We start from the raw sequence: 14,026 nt of genomic DNA, 5'->3' as shown, positions 1-14,026 counted from the left end.
CACCATTGAGTTATAGAGTTTTTTTTTTATTTTTAACCGGTGCTTGATATAGAAAATACCGTCTGAGTAAAGTTTCCGTTAAGCGTTTTATAATTTGATTCAACATACAGACCTGGCAGAATCATTAATACGCCGAGCAAAATGTTTAACAGTACTTCGTTCTTCTTTACGTTCTGAGTTCAAATTCCTTCAAGGTCGAAGTAGATGAAATAAGTACCGGCTGAGCCCTAGAGTCGATGTAATCGATTTACCTCCTCCCCCGAAATTGCTAGCCTTATGTTAAAATTTTAATCCAATATTTATTGACAGAGATACCTGCTTTCCGACATGTCACAACTCACCTCTCTTTATCTCGCTTCATTATTTCGTTATTTTATGAAATTTATTGACTGGTTCTTTATTTGTTTTATTTTGCCGGCCTCATACCATCACCAGTTTACTTGGATCGCAGTTTTTTTTTTTTTAAACCTTTCTTTGTGGAGGAATATCTTTCTGTAAGTGATACTAAGGTGAAACAAGGTCGCGATAGTCGTTAATTTTCACGTTTGCTTATGTTCTAGAGCTGATTTGTATTGGACCTCCAATTTTCCCTTTCCTTTAATTACTCAATAATAACAATAATTTCTATTGCAAGGCATGAGGCTATTTTTTCTAGAGAAATTTAGGCGATGAATTGACTCTAGTATATTATTGATAGTTATTTAGACGACTATTACAAAGAATGTGGAAAAATTAAGTCAAAATATTGTAAGACAGAACTAAACGTTAATTTATTAATAAAAGATAACATTTCTTGAACTCAGACCTTTCAAACATAGTCCTTCTTCGAAGACACCCAACAAACTTTGACATCTTCAAAGCTGAAACGTCATCTTATCCTCACTTCACTCGAGATTCTCTTTCATGAATGTTCTCTAAAATTGGTTTGGGGACCTCGATCACAAGTTCTTTCTAGTTTATTTTTCTTTGTCAGTTTATCACATTGAAACAGTGTTATGAATTTTTAAAAAAATGAACTAGTCAATTAAATCAATCGCAGTGTTTGTTAAACCGAAAAGGCTAGGAAATGAAGTTGCCTCCAGTGTGATTTGAACTCAACGCGTAGAGGAACAAAACTAAATACCGGAATTTTCTAATGTCTCACCGTTTTTAAGAAGTCGCCGCTTTCTCATGACTGGAAATCTTTCTTTTTAACTGCATAACATTATAACAATTTATTCTCAATTGTGAATATAGAAAAGAAAAATTATGTAATTATAAAGGATAATAATATTTCATTCATAAATTTTATGATTTTTTAAAATTCTTCTGTGATTATCTACTTGATTATCTGTTCTTCGTCTAATATATATATATATACACACACATACGCGCGCGCACATGTTCCTGTATATGAAAACATGCACATACACAAATGAAGCGCAGTAAAAACAGAGCAGCAGTTGCCAAATCTATATTTGTACGGACTGAGGTTATTAATAGGAAGGTTACTGAGTCGAGGACGACCAACTAATTACAGACTTAGTTGTAAATACTGGAAGGATCTGAAATTAGAAAGGGTGGAATGACCGTATTTGCGAAATTCTCGGCATTTTGAGGTTTGCATATCAAATACGAAGTAATATATGCTCCTCATATAATACAAACAGTCTCAAGCCAGCCCTGATCGTTCTAATCATAACTGCCCGGTAATATTTTTTTCCAGGCTGGATGTAATTATATGTAAAGAGAGATTTGACTGCCGTTGTTAGTAGATTGGGAAATCGCGCAGAGATTCCCTTTGTTCTCGGTGTGTGTTTGTGTATAAATATATGTACGTATTTATGTATGTTTACATGCATGCATAAATATATGTATTGTTTACTTCCCAGGATCAAACTGTGTATAGTAAGGACTACTTGAGAACTTCGTCTTGCGGAATTCGTGAGTGTTGAAAAGAAATTGCTGCCCATGTATGTTTAAAATATTCCGCACATTATAAGAATATTGATCAACACAGTACGAGGGAGTGCTGAATAGTTCTTGGTTTTAAGGGTCTCACGAAAGGTTTGGTTGGAGGCCCAATCTTCCGAGTTCTTTTATATGGCTTAGAAAAACTGAAGGACCGCTGCAATAAGTGAACCAGATAGGGGAATATGTTGAATAAAATCTTAATTAACTGATCCCCCTGTATTTTCTTTTACCCAAAGCCAGAAACTTTTCAGCATCCCTTCGTATGTCTCTGAAATTTAATTTATCGACTCGTAAAAAAAAATCCACTTAGAAATAGCAGCTTAATATCCCTCACACCACATTCTATCTTAATAAAAATAATGAAAAAGAAAATTTACATTATCTAAATGTAATTCTAGGTACACTATGTCTGCGCTGAATACACAAGGAGAAATTTATTGATTTCATCTCCTTCGAACTGCATGCCCCGATGTGAATGAATGCAATTTGATGAATCGCTCATAGGAAATAGCGGTAGTCGATGACTAATCACGATATCGATTGTCATGTCTGGACATGGGAATTTGAAGATATATTATGAGTATTCATCCACCAGCACTAGCAAATAACGATTTCTTTTCAGAACATATACTCGGTCTTATTTATCTAAATCTGTGTATATTTTTCCCATAGGCAAATTGCTCCTATTGGTTTCTAAAACTCTGGTTTGAGTTCCTTACCGATTTAACATTCCTAGGTTAAATTTGGCAAATTTCAATGATTAGAGATGGTAGGTTATGAATCTTACATCCTAGCGCATCCCAGATGACAACTGATCATGGGTGACTGGGGAGAGAAATGTTGGTGCCACTTTAGCGTGTGGTTTATTTAGCCATTTACACTTTAGCATGCAGTCTACCTGGCCATTTACACTTTATTGTGCTGTCTTACCCTAAACCCTAACCCCCACTCTAAATCCTTACCTGTCACTTTAAACCCTAATCATTACCCAGATCAGATCATTCACAGCATAGACAATGTATACTGTCGTTGACTACATGCTAAAGTAGCACCAAAATATCTTACAAGGTGGCAGGTCTTGATGGGCGTGTCTGATACCTTGTTTGGGTATTATGTATAATTGAATATAACAGCAAAACATGGACAGTGTATATAGAAATCCTGGGGAAAAGTGTTAAAAATACAAGAAACCGGTCATTAGTCGGAGAGAACTGTAAAATTTTGGCACATAATTTTCTAGTGCATTCTATAATTTCAGCAATTTCCTTTTCAATTATTGACAGAGGGTGGAATGTCATGGGCTGTCATTTTGATTGTGATTGTCACTTCATGTTCCTCTAATGTGCTTCTTGTGCCATAAGACTTTTCAAGGAAAGAACAGATTGTAAGAGAAGCATTTTTATCAGAAGATTTTTCTTTTTCCATAGTGTCTGTTTTATAATGGTAGATTGCCACATCTTATAATATAATGTCCTACATTTGTCAGTTTTTGTGTACATTGTGTAAGTGCTATTGAATTATCCTTTTGATGTATTATTACAAAGAAACCTATGTGATTTCAGTTGTTGAGGATTTTTAGATTCTGGAAATTTCATGAGACATTAGTATATTGAAGAGTGAGATCTTATGCCATTTTTTCATTATGTGGAAAATATGCCGTGAGTGAGAAGACCCGGCAACACAAGTGAGACCATAACCTGTGACCTTTACCAGGGGTGTAGCCAGCCCACTTATTTGTACCTTTCCTTTGGACACAAAACTCTGCTTGCAAAGACCTGTTGAGGCAAGTGAAATCAAAATCGAACCAAATTCGACGACTGGCACCCATGCCAACCTTCCTTCATTGGACACTAAACTCTGCTTGTGAAGACCTGTTGGGGGCAAGTGAAATTGAAATTGAACCAAATTCGATGACTGGCACCTGTGCCAGTGGAGCTCCATCCGAGCAGGATCACTGCCAGAGCAGCTGTCTGGCTTCCGCACCGGTGGTATGTCAAAGGCACCATTTGAGCATGATCGTTACCAGGTGGCATGTAAAAAATACCATTTGAGCATGGCCATTGCCAGTACCGCCAGACTGGCTCTTGTGTCAGTGGCACGTAAAAGCACCCACTACACACTCGGAGTGGTTAGCATTAGGAAGGGCATCCAGCTGTAGAAACTCTGCCAGATCAGATTGGAGCCTGGTGCAGCCATCTGGTTCGCTAGTCCTCAGTCAAATCGTCCAACCCATGCTAGCATGGAAAGCGGACATTAAATGATGATGATGTGACTAAGAAAAATGGGTTTCTGCAATATCTCACTTGTTGGACTTGCTGAACTGCATTCTTAAACTCTAAAAGTCTTGTCAAAATTAATGGATGTGTTTTCATCTGCAATTACATCAAAAATTTGTTGAAGTTTCATTCTAAGAACGAATTTGTTGATAATTTTCTAAAATATTGGCACAGTGTTGGTGCAACCAAAGTGGATGGGGGTTAGATAAATTCATCAAGTTCACTAACTGCCTCAAAAGCTGGATGTATAGGAAATTTATATGCACTCTTTAAATCAATATGGCTGAAGAAGTTACTTACAGAAGCTTTGGTGTATAGACTATTGATATTGTTTAGAGGATATGCATTGAGGTTTACATAGATATTGATCATGTTAGACTAATTAATACTAATCTAAGATTGGATTCTCTGCTCATGTTCGTTACATAACATTAAGCTCTCCTGGCATAAAAGAATAGCACTTGATTTTATTGACTCTGAAAGGATGAATGATGAGGTTGACTTCAACCTGATTTGAACCTAGAATGGAAAGAACCAGAAGGGTTACTGGAAAGCACTTTTTCGGATGCTCTAACAGTTTGGTCAATCGACAGGGTGCAGTGAATAAACTTTCGTCTAAATTATGCAAAAATGAAAATAACACTGACATCTCATTTTAACAGATATATTTACTAAAATTACATTAAAATAACTTGAAATACTAAAGAGTAGATTTATTCAATAAAATCGCCATTGGCTTCAACCACGGCCTCCACACAACTTCGGAATCTCTTGCAGCTCTTCTGGATGGTCTCCTTGTTTAACTTAGTGAATATTTCCATAATCCTTGACTTCAGTTCATCTTTGGTGTTACAAGGAGTTTTGTTGGTCTCTCACTCAACTGCAGTCTACACATAATAATCAAGGGGATTGCAGTCTGGGGAGTTAGGCGGCCAGATGTTAGGGGTGATGTAGTTGCAGAAATTGTCTGACAGCCATGACTGGGTTCTCCTTGGTTGGCATGGTGCAGAGTTCTGTTGCCAGACATAGGGTCTTCCAGCAGCCACCTGCTTGACTCAGGGCAGCACTACCTCCCTCAAGCACTTAATGTAGGCCTCCGTGTTGAACGTGAGGCTGTGTGGGAAGATAAATGGAGGCATAATTTCACCATCACTAGTGATCACTCAAAACACCATGATGTTCACTGGATGTTTGATTTTTATCACTCTTGGTACATGTTCTCAGATTGACACCCTAACACTCTGAAACATTCCTATTGGTGCTTCCAGCATGAATGCCAAGCAGTACAGCATATCATTTCGAAATTTCTGGGAGAGCGAATTGTGTCACAGTGCTGTTTCTTTCACAGACAGTGCCCAACTGACCCTACGACACTATATACTACTATACTGTGTATACCCTACTATACTGTGTAATAAACAAAATTAGAGACAAACAATGCACATGCATGAAATAAAAAATATAAAATGGTGACAATTTACCCATCACACCCTGTACTGTCCTTTCGATAATAATAGTTTCTGATTTAGGCATAAGACTAGCAATTTTGAGGGTAAGAGTTGGGTGGTTAATTTATACTGTTGACCCCAGTACTAGACCAGGTACTTTAATGACCCCCAAAAGAATGAAAAACAAAATTGAACTTGGTAGAACTTGAGCTTTGAACATAAAAACTCAAAACAAACACTTTAAACTAGTCATAACTGGCCCAAATATTCTACATGTTTTATGTTCAAACTGGCCAGATCCAACCTCTCACACCTACCCTACAATTACATGATCAAAATTTCAAAGTTATGAGATAATGTAGGATTAATTCAAAACAAATCTGATTAAATAAGCATTATACTTGACAGAATAATCTGAATGTGAAAGAGTTCAGGCATTTTGTCCAGTACTCAAATAATTCTACCTATCCCCCACTTTTAATAATTGTTTCTAATTTAAGCACAAGTTGTACTTCAGTTGTACTTTATTTCATTAACTCCAGAGATATAAAGCAAATGTTGGTCCAAGCAGGAATTTGAATTCAAAATGTAAAGACATAGAATAGATAATGCTAAGCATTTTCTTGACATTCTAATAATTCTGCCTATCCACTGTCCTCATATAATAATAATAATAACAAACATACTGGAAACAAACACAGAAAAAACTAAGCATACGAAAACCCGTGCTTAGATATTGTTACTGATAAATGGCAAGAAAAACCTTTCAATGGCAAATACCTAAAGAGAGCTAATTATTCCAATGTTGACAAGGAGTTACCTGGCCAACATATTAAAAAACAGCAGTCGCCCAACATATGTATGTAAACATCAAAATGAAACCATTGATCATGTTGTCTCCATGTGCAGTCTTCTTGTGTCTACAGAGTATCTCAACAGGCATGATAGAGTAACACAGTATATTCACTGGGTAATTTGCAAAAACATGGACCTGCCCCATGATAAAAACTAGTGGGAACACAAACTACCACCAGTGCACGAAAATGATCACATCTCACTCCTCAAGAATTTTACCATTCAAACTGACAGGAAGAGAGATGCGAATAGGCCAGACATTATATTGCTTCTTCCTTTATATGACTGTCCCAATTGCTTCTTCCTTTATATGACTGTCCCAATTGACATAAATGTATCTGTCAAGACCTACCAAAACCTGAGCAAGTATAAAGATCTTGAAATAGAAATTGGCAAAATGTGGAACCTTAAGACTGAAACAATACCTTTTGTCATAGGTGCCCAAGGAACGATAGCAAAAAGAGCTGATTGCTTCCTAGCTCAGATATCAGGAAACCCCAAAACGGCAGAAATTCAAAAGATAGTGCTCATGGAAACTGACCATGTCCTACATAAAATACTGTCTATGTAATCTCAAGTTTTAAAACAAACTTATAGTTTTCTTAAATATTCTCTAGATCAATAGTATGTGCAAAACCAAATGTATGACACCCTTGGCATAACACCAACAAGAACTTCTAAATTGTTGTCTCTTGAGGTCTCTGGGTGAGACTTGGAGTCAGCTTGTACAAATACAAAGCAAAAGTGAAACATATAATAATATTAATAATAATAATAATAATTATTATTATTATTATCATTATTATTATTAGACATACAAGAAACAAGCACAGAAAAAGCTAAGTGCATGAAAACCCATGCTAAAACTGCTGCCTTAGATATTCTGAATGATAAATGGCAAGAAAAACCTCTCTATGGCAAATACCCAAAGAGAGCGAATAATGCAGATGTTGACAAAGCCCTGACCCATCAATGGCTAATGGCCTCTGGCTTAAAATCTGAAACAGAAGGGCTTATCATAGCAGCTCAAGATCAATGCCAACCAACAAGGAACTACCAACATATTAAAGAACGGCAGTAGCCCAACATGTCGTGTATGTCAACAACTAAATGAAACCATTGATCATGTTGTCTCCAAGTGAAGTCTTCTAGCGCCTACAGAGTATCTCAACAGGCATGATAGAGCTGCACAATATATTCACTGGGTAATTTGCAAAAACCTGGATTTACCCCATGAAAAAAACTGGTGGGAACACAAACCACCTCCAGTGCTTCAAAATGACCACATCTCACTCCTCTGGAACTTCACCATTCAAACAGACAGAAAGATAGATGCAAATAGGCCAGACATCGTATTGAAATACTTCAGACAAAGAACATGCCTCCTCATTGATATGACTGTCCCAATCGATATAAACGTATCTGTCAAGACCTACCAAAAACTGAGCAAATATAAAGATCTTGAAATAGAAATCAGCAAAATGTGGAACCTGAAGACAAAAACAATACCTGTTGTCATAGGTGCCCTGGGAATGATAGCAAAAGGGGCTGATTGCTACCTAACTCAGATATCAGGAAACCCAAAAAATGGCAGAAATTCAAAAGATAGTGCTCATGGGGACTGCTCATATCCTACGCAAAATACTTTCTATGTAATCTCAAGTTTTAAAACAAACATAATTTTCGTATGGTTTTTTTAGACATTCACTAGTACAACACTAAATACAAAACCAAATATATGGCACACTAGGCATAACAACAACATGAACTTCCAATCTGTTGCCTCTTGAGTTCTCTGGGTGAGACTTGGAACCAACTTGTACAAATGTAAAGCAAAAGTCAAACATAGAATAATAATAATAATAATAATAATGATACTGATAATAATCATCATCATCGTTGTCATTTAACGTCCGCTTTCCATGCTGACATGAGTTGGACAGTTTGACTGAGGGCTGGCGAGCCAGAAGGCTGCACCAGGCCCTAATCTGATCTGGCATAGTTTCTACAGCTGGATGCCCTTCTTAATGCCAGGGTGCCCTGCACAACCCCAGTACTTGGCTGTTACTTATTTTATCACCCCAAACAGATAAAAGGCAAAGTTGACTTTTACAGAGTTTGACTTTATTATCATTATTGGGCACATGGCTTAGTGGTTAGAGTGTTGCACTCACAATTGCGATATCATGGTTTCAATCCCTAGACTGGGTGGTGCACTGTGTTCTTGAGCAAAACACTTTATCTCATACGATGAAAATAAACAAAGTTTGCTTTAGAAGCGTTGAGATGCATTGAAAGATACAGAAATAAATTATTCTCAAATGCATGATAATGCTAATACAATAGCATGAACAAGATAAACTATCCATATATTGCAGAAAAATTCTGCAATCCTGTTCATGCTATTGTATTAGCAGTATCATGTGTTTGAGAATAAATTATTTCTGTATTTTATCTCATGTTGCTCTGTGATGGTTTTGACACAAGGCAGTGAGCTGGCAGAATCATCAGCATGTCAGGCTAAATGCTTAGCAGCATTTTGCCCATCTTTATGTTCTGAGTTCAAATTCTGCCAAAGTTGACTTCACCTTTTGTCTTTATGGGGTTGATGAAATAAGTACAAGTCAAGCACTGGTGTCAATTTAATCAACTTACACCCTCCCCCAACATTGCTGGCCTTGTGCCGGACTTTGAAATTGTTATTATCATTATTATTATAGAAGAAGAGTGTTTTATCATACATGCATGAAAAACAATATCAACAGGAAACACAGTAAGGGCAAAACAAAACTTTATTTTAAACCAGATCTACAATTACTTGATTCTGACATCAAAAGAAGAAAAATTGATGCAACCCTCTCAAAATTTTAATTCATTTAAAAGCAATATATATATATATAAGTATCCATTATTTCCAAATATGTCGAGTCGTCTTTACAGGGAATAAAATGTCTTTCTTAAACTTCCATTAATAATACTGAAAAATAAGAAGAAAAAAAGCAATATCAAAAAAGGAAACAAAATTTTTAGGAGTTTTGAGATTTGTAGTTATTCTTTTCTACTCTAGACACAAGGCCCAAAATTTTGGGGGAGGGGGTCAGTCAATTTGATTGACCCCTGTACACAACTAGTACTTAATTTATCGACCCCAAAAGGATGAAAGGCAAAATTGAACTTGGCGGAATTTGAACTTAGACCATAAAGACAGGCGAAATACCACTAAGCATTTCGCCCTGGATGCTAACGTTTCTGCCAGCTCACCGCCTTAATAAAAATGAAATATTTTGAACAGTAGAAACTTATATTTCAGATCATGGCTGTTTGGTAAGAAGTTTGCTTCCCAACCACATGGTTTCAGCTTCTACTATAACCTCAGGCTGACCAAAGCCTTGTGAGTGGATTTGATAAAAACAGAAACTGAAAGAAGGCCAATGTGTATGTGTGTGTTTGTCCTCCACCACCAGCACAACTTAACACTGATGTTAGTGAGTTTACATCGTCATACCGTAGTGGTTTGGCAAAAAAACTGATAGAATAAGTAGCAGGCTTTTACAAAAAGTACTGAAGTCGATTCATTTGACTATAAATTCTTCAACAAGATGGCTGGCTGTTTTCTTTATAATATGATTACTTTTGTCATTTAACCCTTTTGATGCCAACCCGGCTGAAACCGCCTCTGGCTCTGTAGCACAAATGACTTCTTTTCATAAGTTTTGAATTAAAATCTTTCACCAAACCTTAGTCACAATTTATGTTCCTAACACTAGCTGAATGATCACTAAGTTATTTTACTAAATTCTTGGTTATATTTAAAATTAATTGAAAGAAACATAGAGCATCTCAAAATAAATACAGTAATGAAAGGGTTGAAAGTGTTATCCACTAATTTAACTATTTTTAGATGAATATTTTGGATTACAGTATTTTTAGATTAATTTCTTTACCTGTTTCCAAGGAGTCAAATCAATTGGTTTGAAGGGGAAATATTTTCGGTCATATCCACAATCATATCCATAACTGAAAAGCAAAAATATGTAAAATTTAAATTAAAATTCTTATTTTTTTTCAATTCTATGAAAAAAATGAAGTGTACTGTTATTGTTGTTTTTCTATAACTTTAAACTGGCTTTGCTAGAAGAGAGAATGATCGAAGGTATTCTAGCCATGACTATCCTTACATTTTTAGGAAAGGTAATGTTAATAATAATAACAATAATAATAATCCTTTCTACTGGAGGCACAAAGCCTCAGATTTGTTGGGTGACACTGGGCGATTACATCGATTCCTAGTGTTTCACTGGTATTTAATTTATCAGCCCCAAAAGGATGAAAGGCAAAGTTAACCTCAGCAGAATTTGAACTCAGAACATAGTGACTGGCAAAATGAAACTGAGCATTTCATTGAACATTTTAACAACTCTACCAGCTCGCCATCTTAATGATAATAATAACATTAATAAAAAGATGGGCTACAGCAAATATTCTGCTTAATACCACTGATTTGCTTGTCAGTTGTTTGACCTTAACCAGTTGAGCATGTCCCTTAGTAGCTGACGGTATGTCAATGATAATATATTTCTTACCAATGTGGCACATAGAATGGGTTTGGTTGAATGTCTTTGACATTTGTGTTATCGTAGATAATTCTGCTCATCTTCACTGAGCTTATTGATGCCAGTTGTGCTGAAAGCAGATGAATGGATGAAAAAATTAATTATTCAATTCTATTCAAAGTCATTTTATGCAAATAGTAATATAAAAAAATAACCAAGTAAAACACTATAACATACAGAAAACAGTGTGACTAAGCACTGCACACCATATCATGTAAAATTTGTTCAGTATAATAGAAAATACAAGAACAAAAACAAAACAGGACACACACAGTTGCTGTCATTTGTGTTGTGAGGGCCTGACCAAAGAAGAAAAACATCTGTCACTAGTCTTTTTAATTTTGTCTACTGTGTAATCTCTTTTGTTATGACCACCAGACAGAAGAAGAAATGCCTGCATTTCCAGGTCAATGATCTTTTTGAGGGACCGTCTGATACCTGGATTTCTCCATGAGTGGCACAAGAACAAGCTAGAGACAGAAGCACTTATATGTGCAGCACAAGAACAAGCATTAAGGACAAACTATGTGAAGTGCAGAATTGACAATGCAGCTGAGAGTAACAAATGCAGAACGTATGATGAGAGGGATGAAACAGTATGGCACATTGTTAGTTGGCATGACAAAAGACAACATGACAATGTGACAAGAATAATCCATTCAGAGCTCTGTGAAAATTACAGTCAACAAAGAGCAAGGTTGTGTGCAATGAAGAGAGGGAATGTGATACCAGTTGTAAATGGTAAGCTTGGAAGTATCAGCACTCAACTACCAATATAGATCAAAAAGATTGGTACAAATGTAAAGATAGAACCCCTACAAAAGTCATCATTGCTTAGAACTGCAAGAGTTCTCCTCAGGGTTCTTGAAGCATGATCAGTAAACAAGTGTCACCTTAGTCTGCTGGTTGTGGACAGCTAACATTTTCCATCATACCCAGCAAAATAATCTGCGAGTTTTCATCAAAATAATAATAATAATAATAATAAAATCTAACTCAAACATAAGGCCACAAACTGAATGGAAGAAATCAGTTGATTAAATTAACCCCAATAATTGATTGGTACATTTTTTTTATTTACCTCAGTGAGATGAAGGGCAAAGGTGAGATTGTAGGATTTGAACTCAAAGTTATAAAATCCTGAAAAAATACCTGTTTTGGTCTATTGCTTCTATCAAAGCATCATCCTCACAAAAGTAGGAATAATTTCTGACATTAGCACAAACCCAGAAATGTGGAGTGAAGAGTTAGATAACCAGTATTTTTATTTTATTCACCCGGAAGGATGAAAGGCCATGTCAACCTCAACAGAATTTGAACTTAAATGGGAAGAGTCTGGACAAATACCAGAAGAAATTTCGTCTGTAGAGTAACAATTCTACTGCTCTGTCACTCTAAGAGTAATAATATTTTTATTATAAGTATAAGACTTGAAATTAGTGGAGAGAGAATAGATGATTACATCGACCCCAGTGTTCAACTGGTACTTGTTTTATTGACCCTGAAAGAATAAAAGGCAAAAGTTGACCTCAGTGGAATTTGAACTCAGATTGTAAAAACAGACAAAATGCTTAGCATTAATGATCCTGGCTGCTCACTACCTTTCTTCACAGTTATAATAATGATTGTTGCCGTTTCTTTATTATCTGTATTTTTAACTGAAAAAGAATATATTTGAGAAATGTTACTTTACCTGGTGTGAATCTGTGGTTCTGGTACCAAAACCTATCACCAAACTTTAATTTAGACATCTGAGTTCCCATTAGACATTGGAAGAGTGGTCCAAAGACAGCACCATTTGTTGGTGTCTCTGTTATTCCACCAACTAATAAATCAATATCATCCACACATCTGTAAATATGTAGGAGAAACAACTGGTTAGTAATATGTGAAGTGTGTAAAAGATGTATATAATATATAGACATTAGATTATGTATAGATATTATTTACAGATATTAGATGACTATATGGATATTAGATATAATAACTAAAAGATATTGGACAGATAGTAAAAAAAAAAAGATAGCACTAGTTTGACCATAGCCAATTGGCTGAAACAAGTTAAGGAGTAAATAAAGTTGATTTCTAGCAACTTTTTTCACTGTATTTATCTTCTATTCTAAGTCTCTTCACATTTAGGATGCCTTGTAGGAATATTTAATTAACCACAGAACTTATCATCATTATCATCAACCATCAAACATTACTGTCTCAAGTGCTAGGATTCCTAGTTTCCATAGAATATAAGTGACCAAGATCACAACAGTCCCCCTAAATGGCACACCAGTCCATTGCAGGGTTATTCATTTGTAAACCTCTTTGAAATAAGTATTGGGTTGTCCAGAAAGTTTGTGCTAATTTATAGTAGCTTTCTTTTCGACTTATTTTAGAATGTGGTTGAATCCATAAAATAGGATTTGACTACACCTCCATTTAGAGCACAGTTTAAGCTATCTTTTCGTGGAAGAAGATTTATGTTCCTATAACCTGTGTTAATTCTGTAATCCTTTAAAATGGAAGATAAGAAAGTTCATTTTCAGCACTTGATGCTTTGGGAACCAGACAAAAATTGCTGCAGCTCGGCTGGGATGTGTTACCCCACCCTCCATATTCACCAGATATTGCTCCTTCAGATTTCCACTTATTCAGGTCTCTGCAGAATAGTCTTAATGGTAAAAATTTCAATTCCTTGGATGACATAAAAAGATACCTTGATGAATTCTTTGCCATGAAACCACCTCAATTCTGGGAAGAAGGTATTTTCAATTTAAAGGAAAGATGGAGATGCATTGTGCAACAAAGTGGTTCATATTTGGTTGATTAAAAATGTAAGGGCAAGAATTTATTGACCTTTTTCTTTCCTTTAAAAATTGGCACAAAC

At 35.8% G+C, this 14,026-nt stretch overlaps 2 protein-coding genes across 3 annotated transcripts in view; both read right to left on the bottom strand.

Moving 5' to 3' along the window:
* Nucleotides 1-48, bottom strand: part of LOC115216599 (protein arginine N-methyltransferase 6) — a 25,994-nt gene extending 25,946 nt beyond the window's left edge. Inside the window, exon 1 of the mRNA XM_029786073.2 lies at nt 1-48. This exon is cut by the window's left edge and continues 197 nt beyond it. The gene's annotated coding sequence lies outside the window, so the exon portion shown is untranslated.
* A 9,258-nt stretch (nt 49-9,306) lies between these two features.
* The window catches only part of LOC115216736, a 29,171-nt gene continuing 24,451 nt past the window's right edge, over nt 9,307-14,026 (bottom strand). For both annotated transcript variants that reach the window (XM_029786281.1, XM_029786283.1), the window contains 4 exons: nt 12,839-12,996; nt 11,116-11,215; nt 10,477-10,549; nt 9,307-9,509 (listed from right to left, as the gene is read on the bottom strand). In XM_029786281.1, the coding sequence (XP_029642141.1) occupies nt 9,501-9,509; nt 10,477-10,549; nt 11,116-11,215; nt 12,839-12,996 (340 nt within the window). In that variant the 3' untranslated portion in view covers nt 9,307-9,500. The remainder of the gene's footprint in view (nt 9,510-10,476; nt 10,550-11,115; nt 11,216-12,838; nt 12,997-14,026) is intronic.

Source organism: Octopus sinensis, linkage group LG10 (assembly GCF_006345805.1).
Source record: "Octopus sinensis linkage group LG10, ASM634580v1, whole genome shotgun sequence".
Lineage (NCBI taxonomy): Eukaryota > Metazoa > Mollusca > Cephalopoda > Octopoda > Octopodidae > Octopus > Octopus sinensis.
The sequence above is the reverse complement of the archived record's forward strand: the minus strand, read 5'-3'. Positions and strand labels throughout refer to the sequence as shown.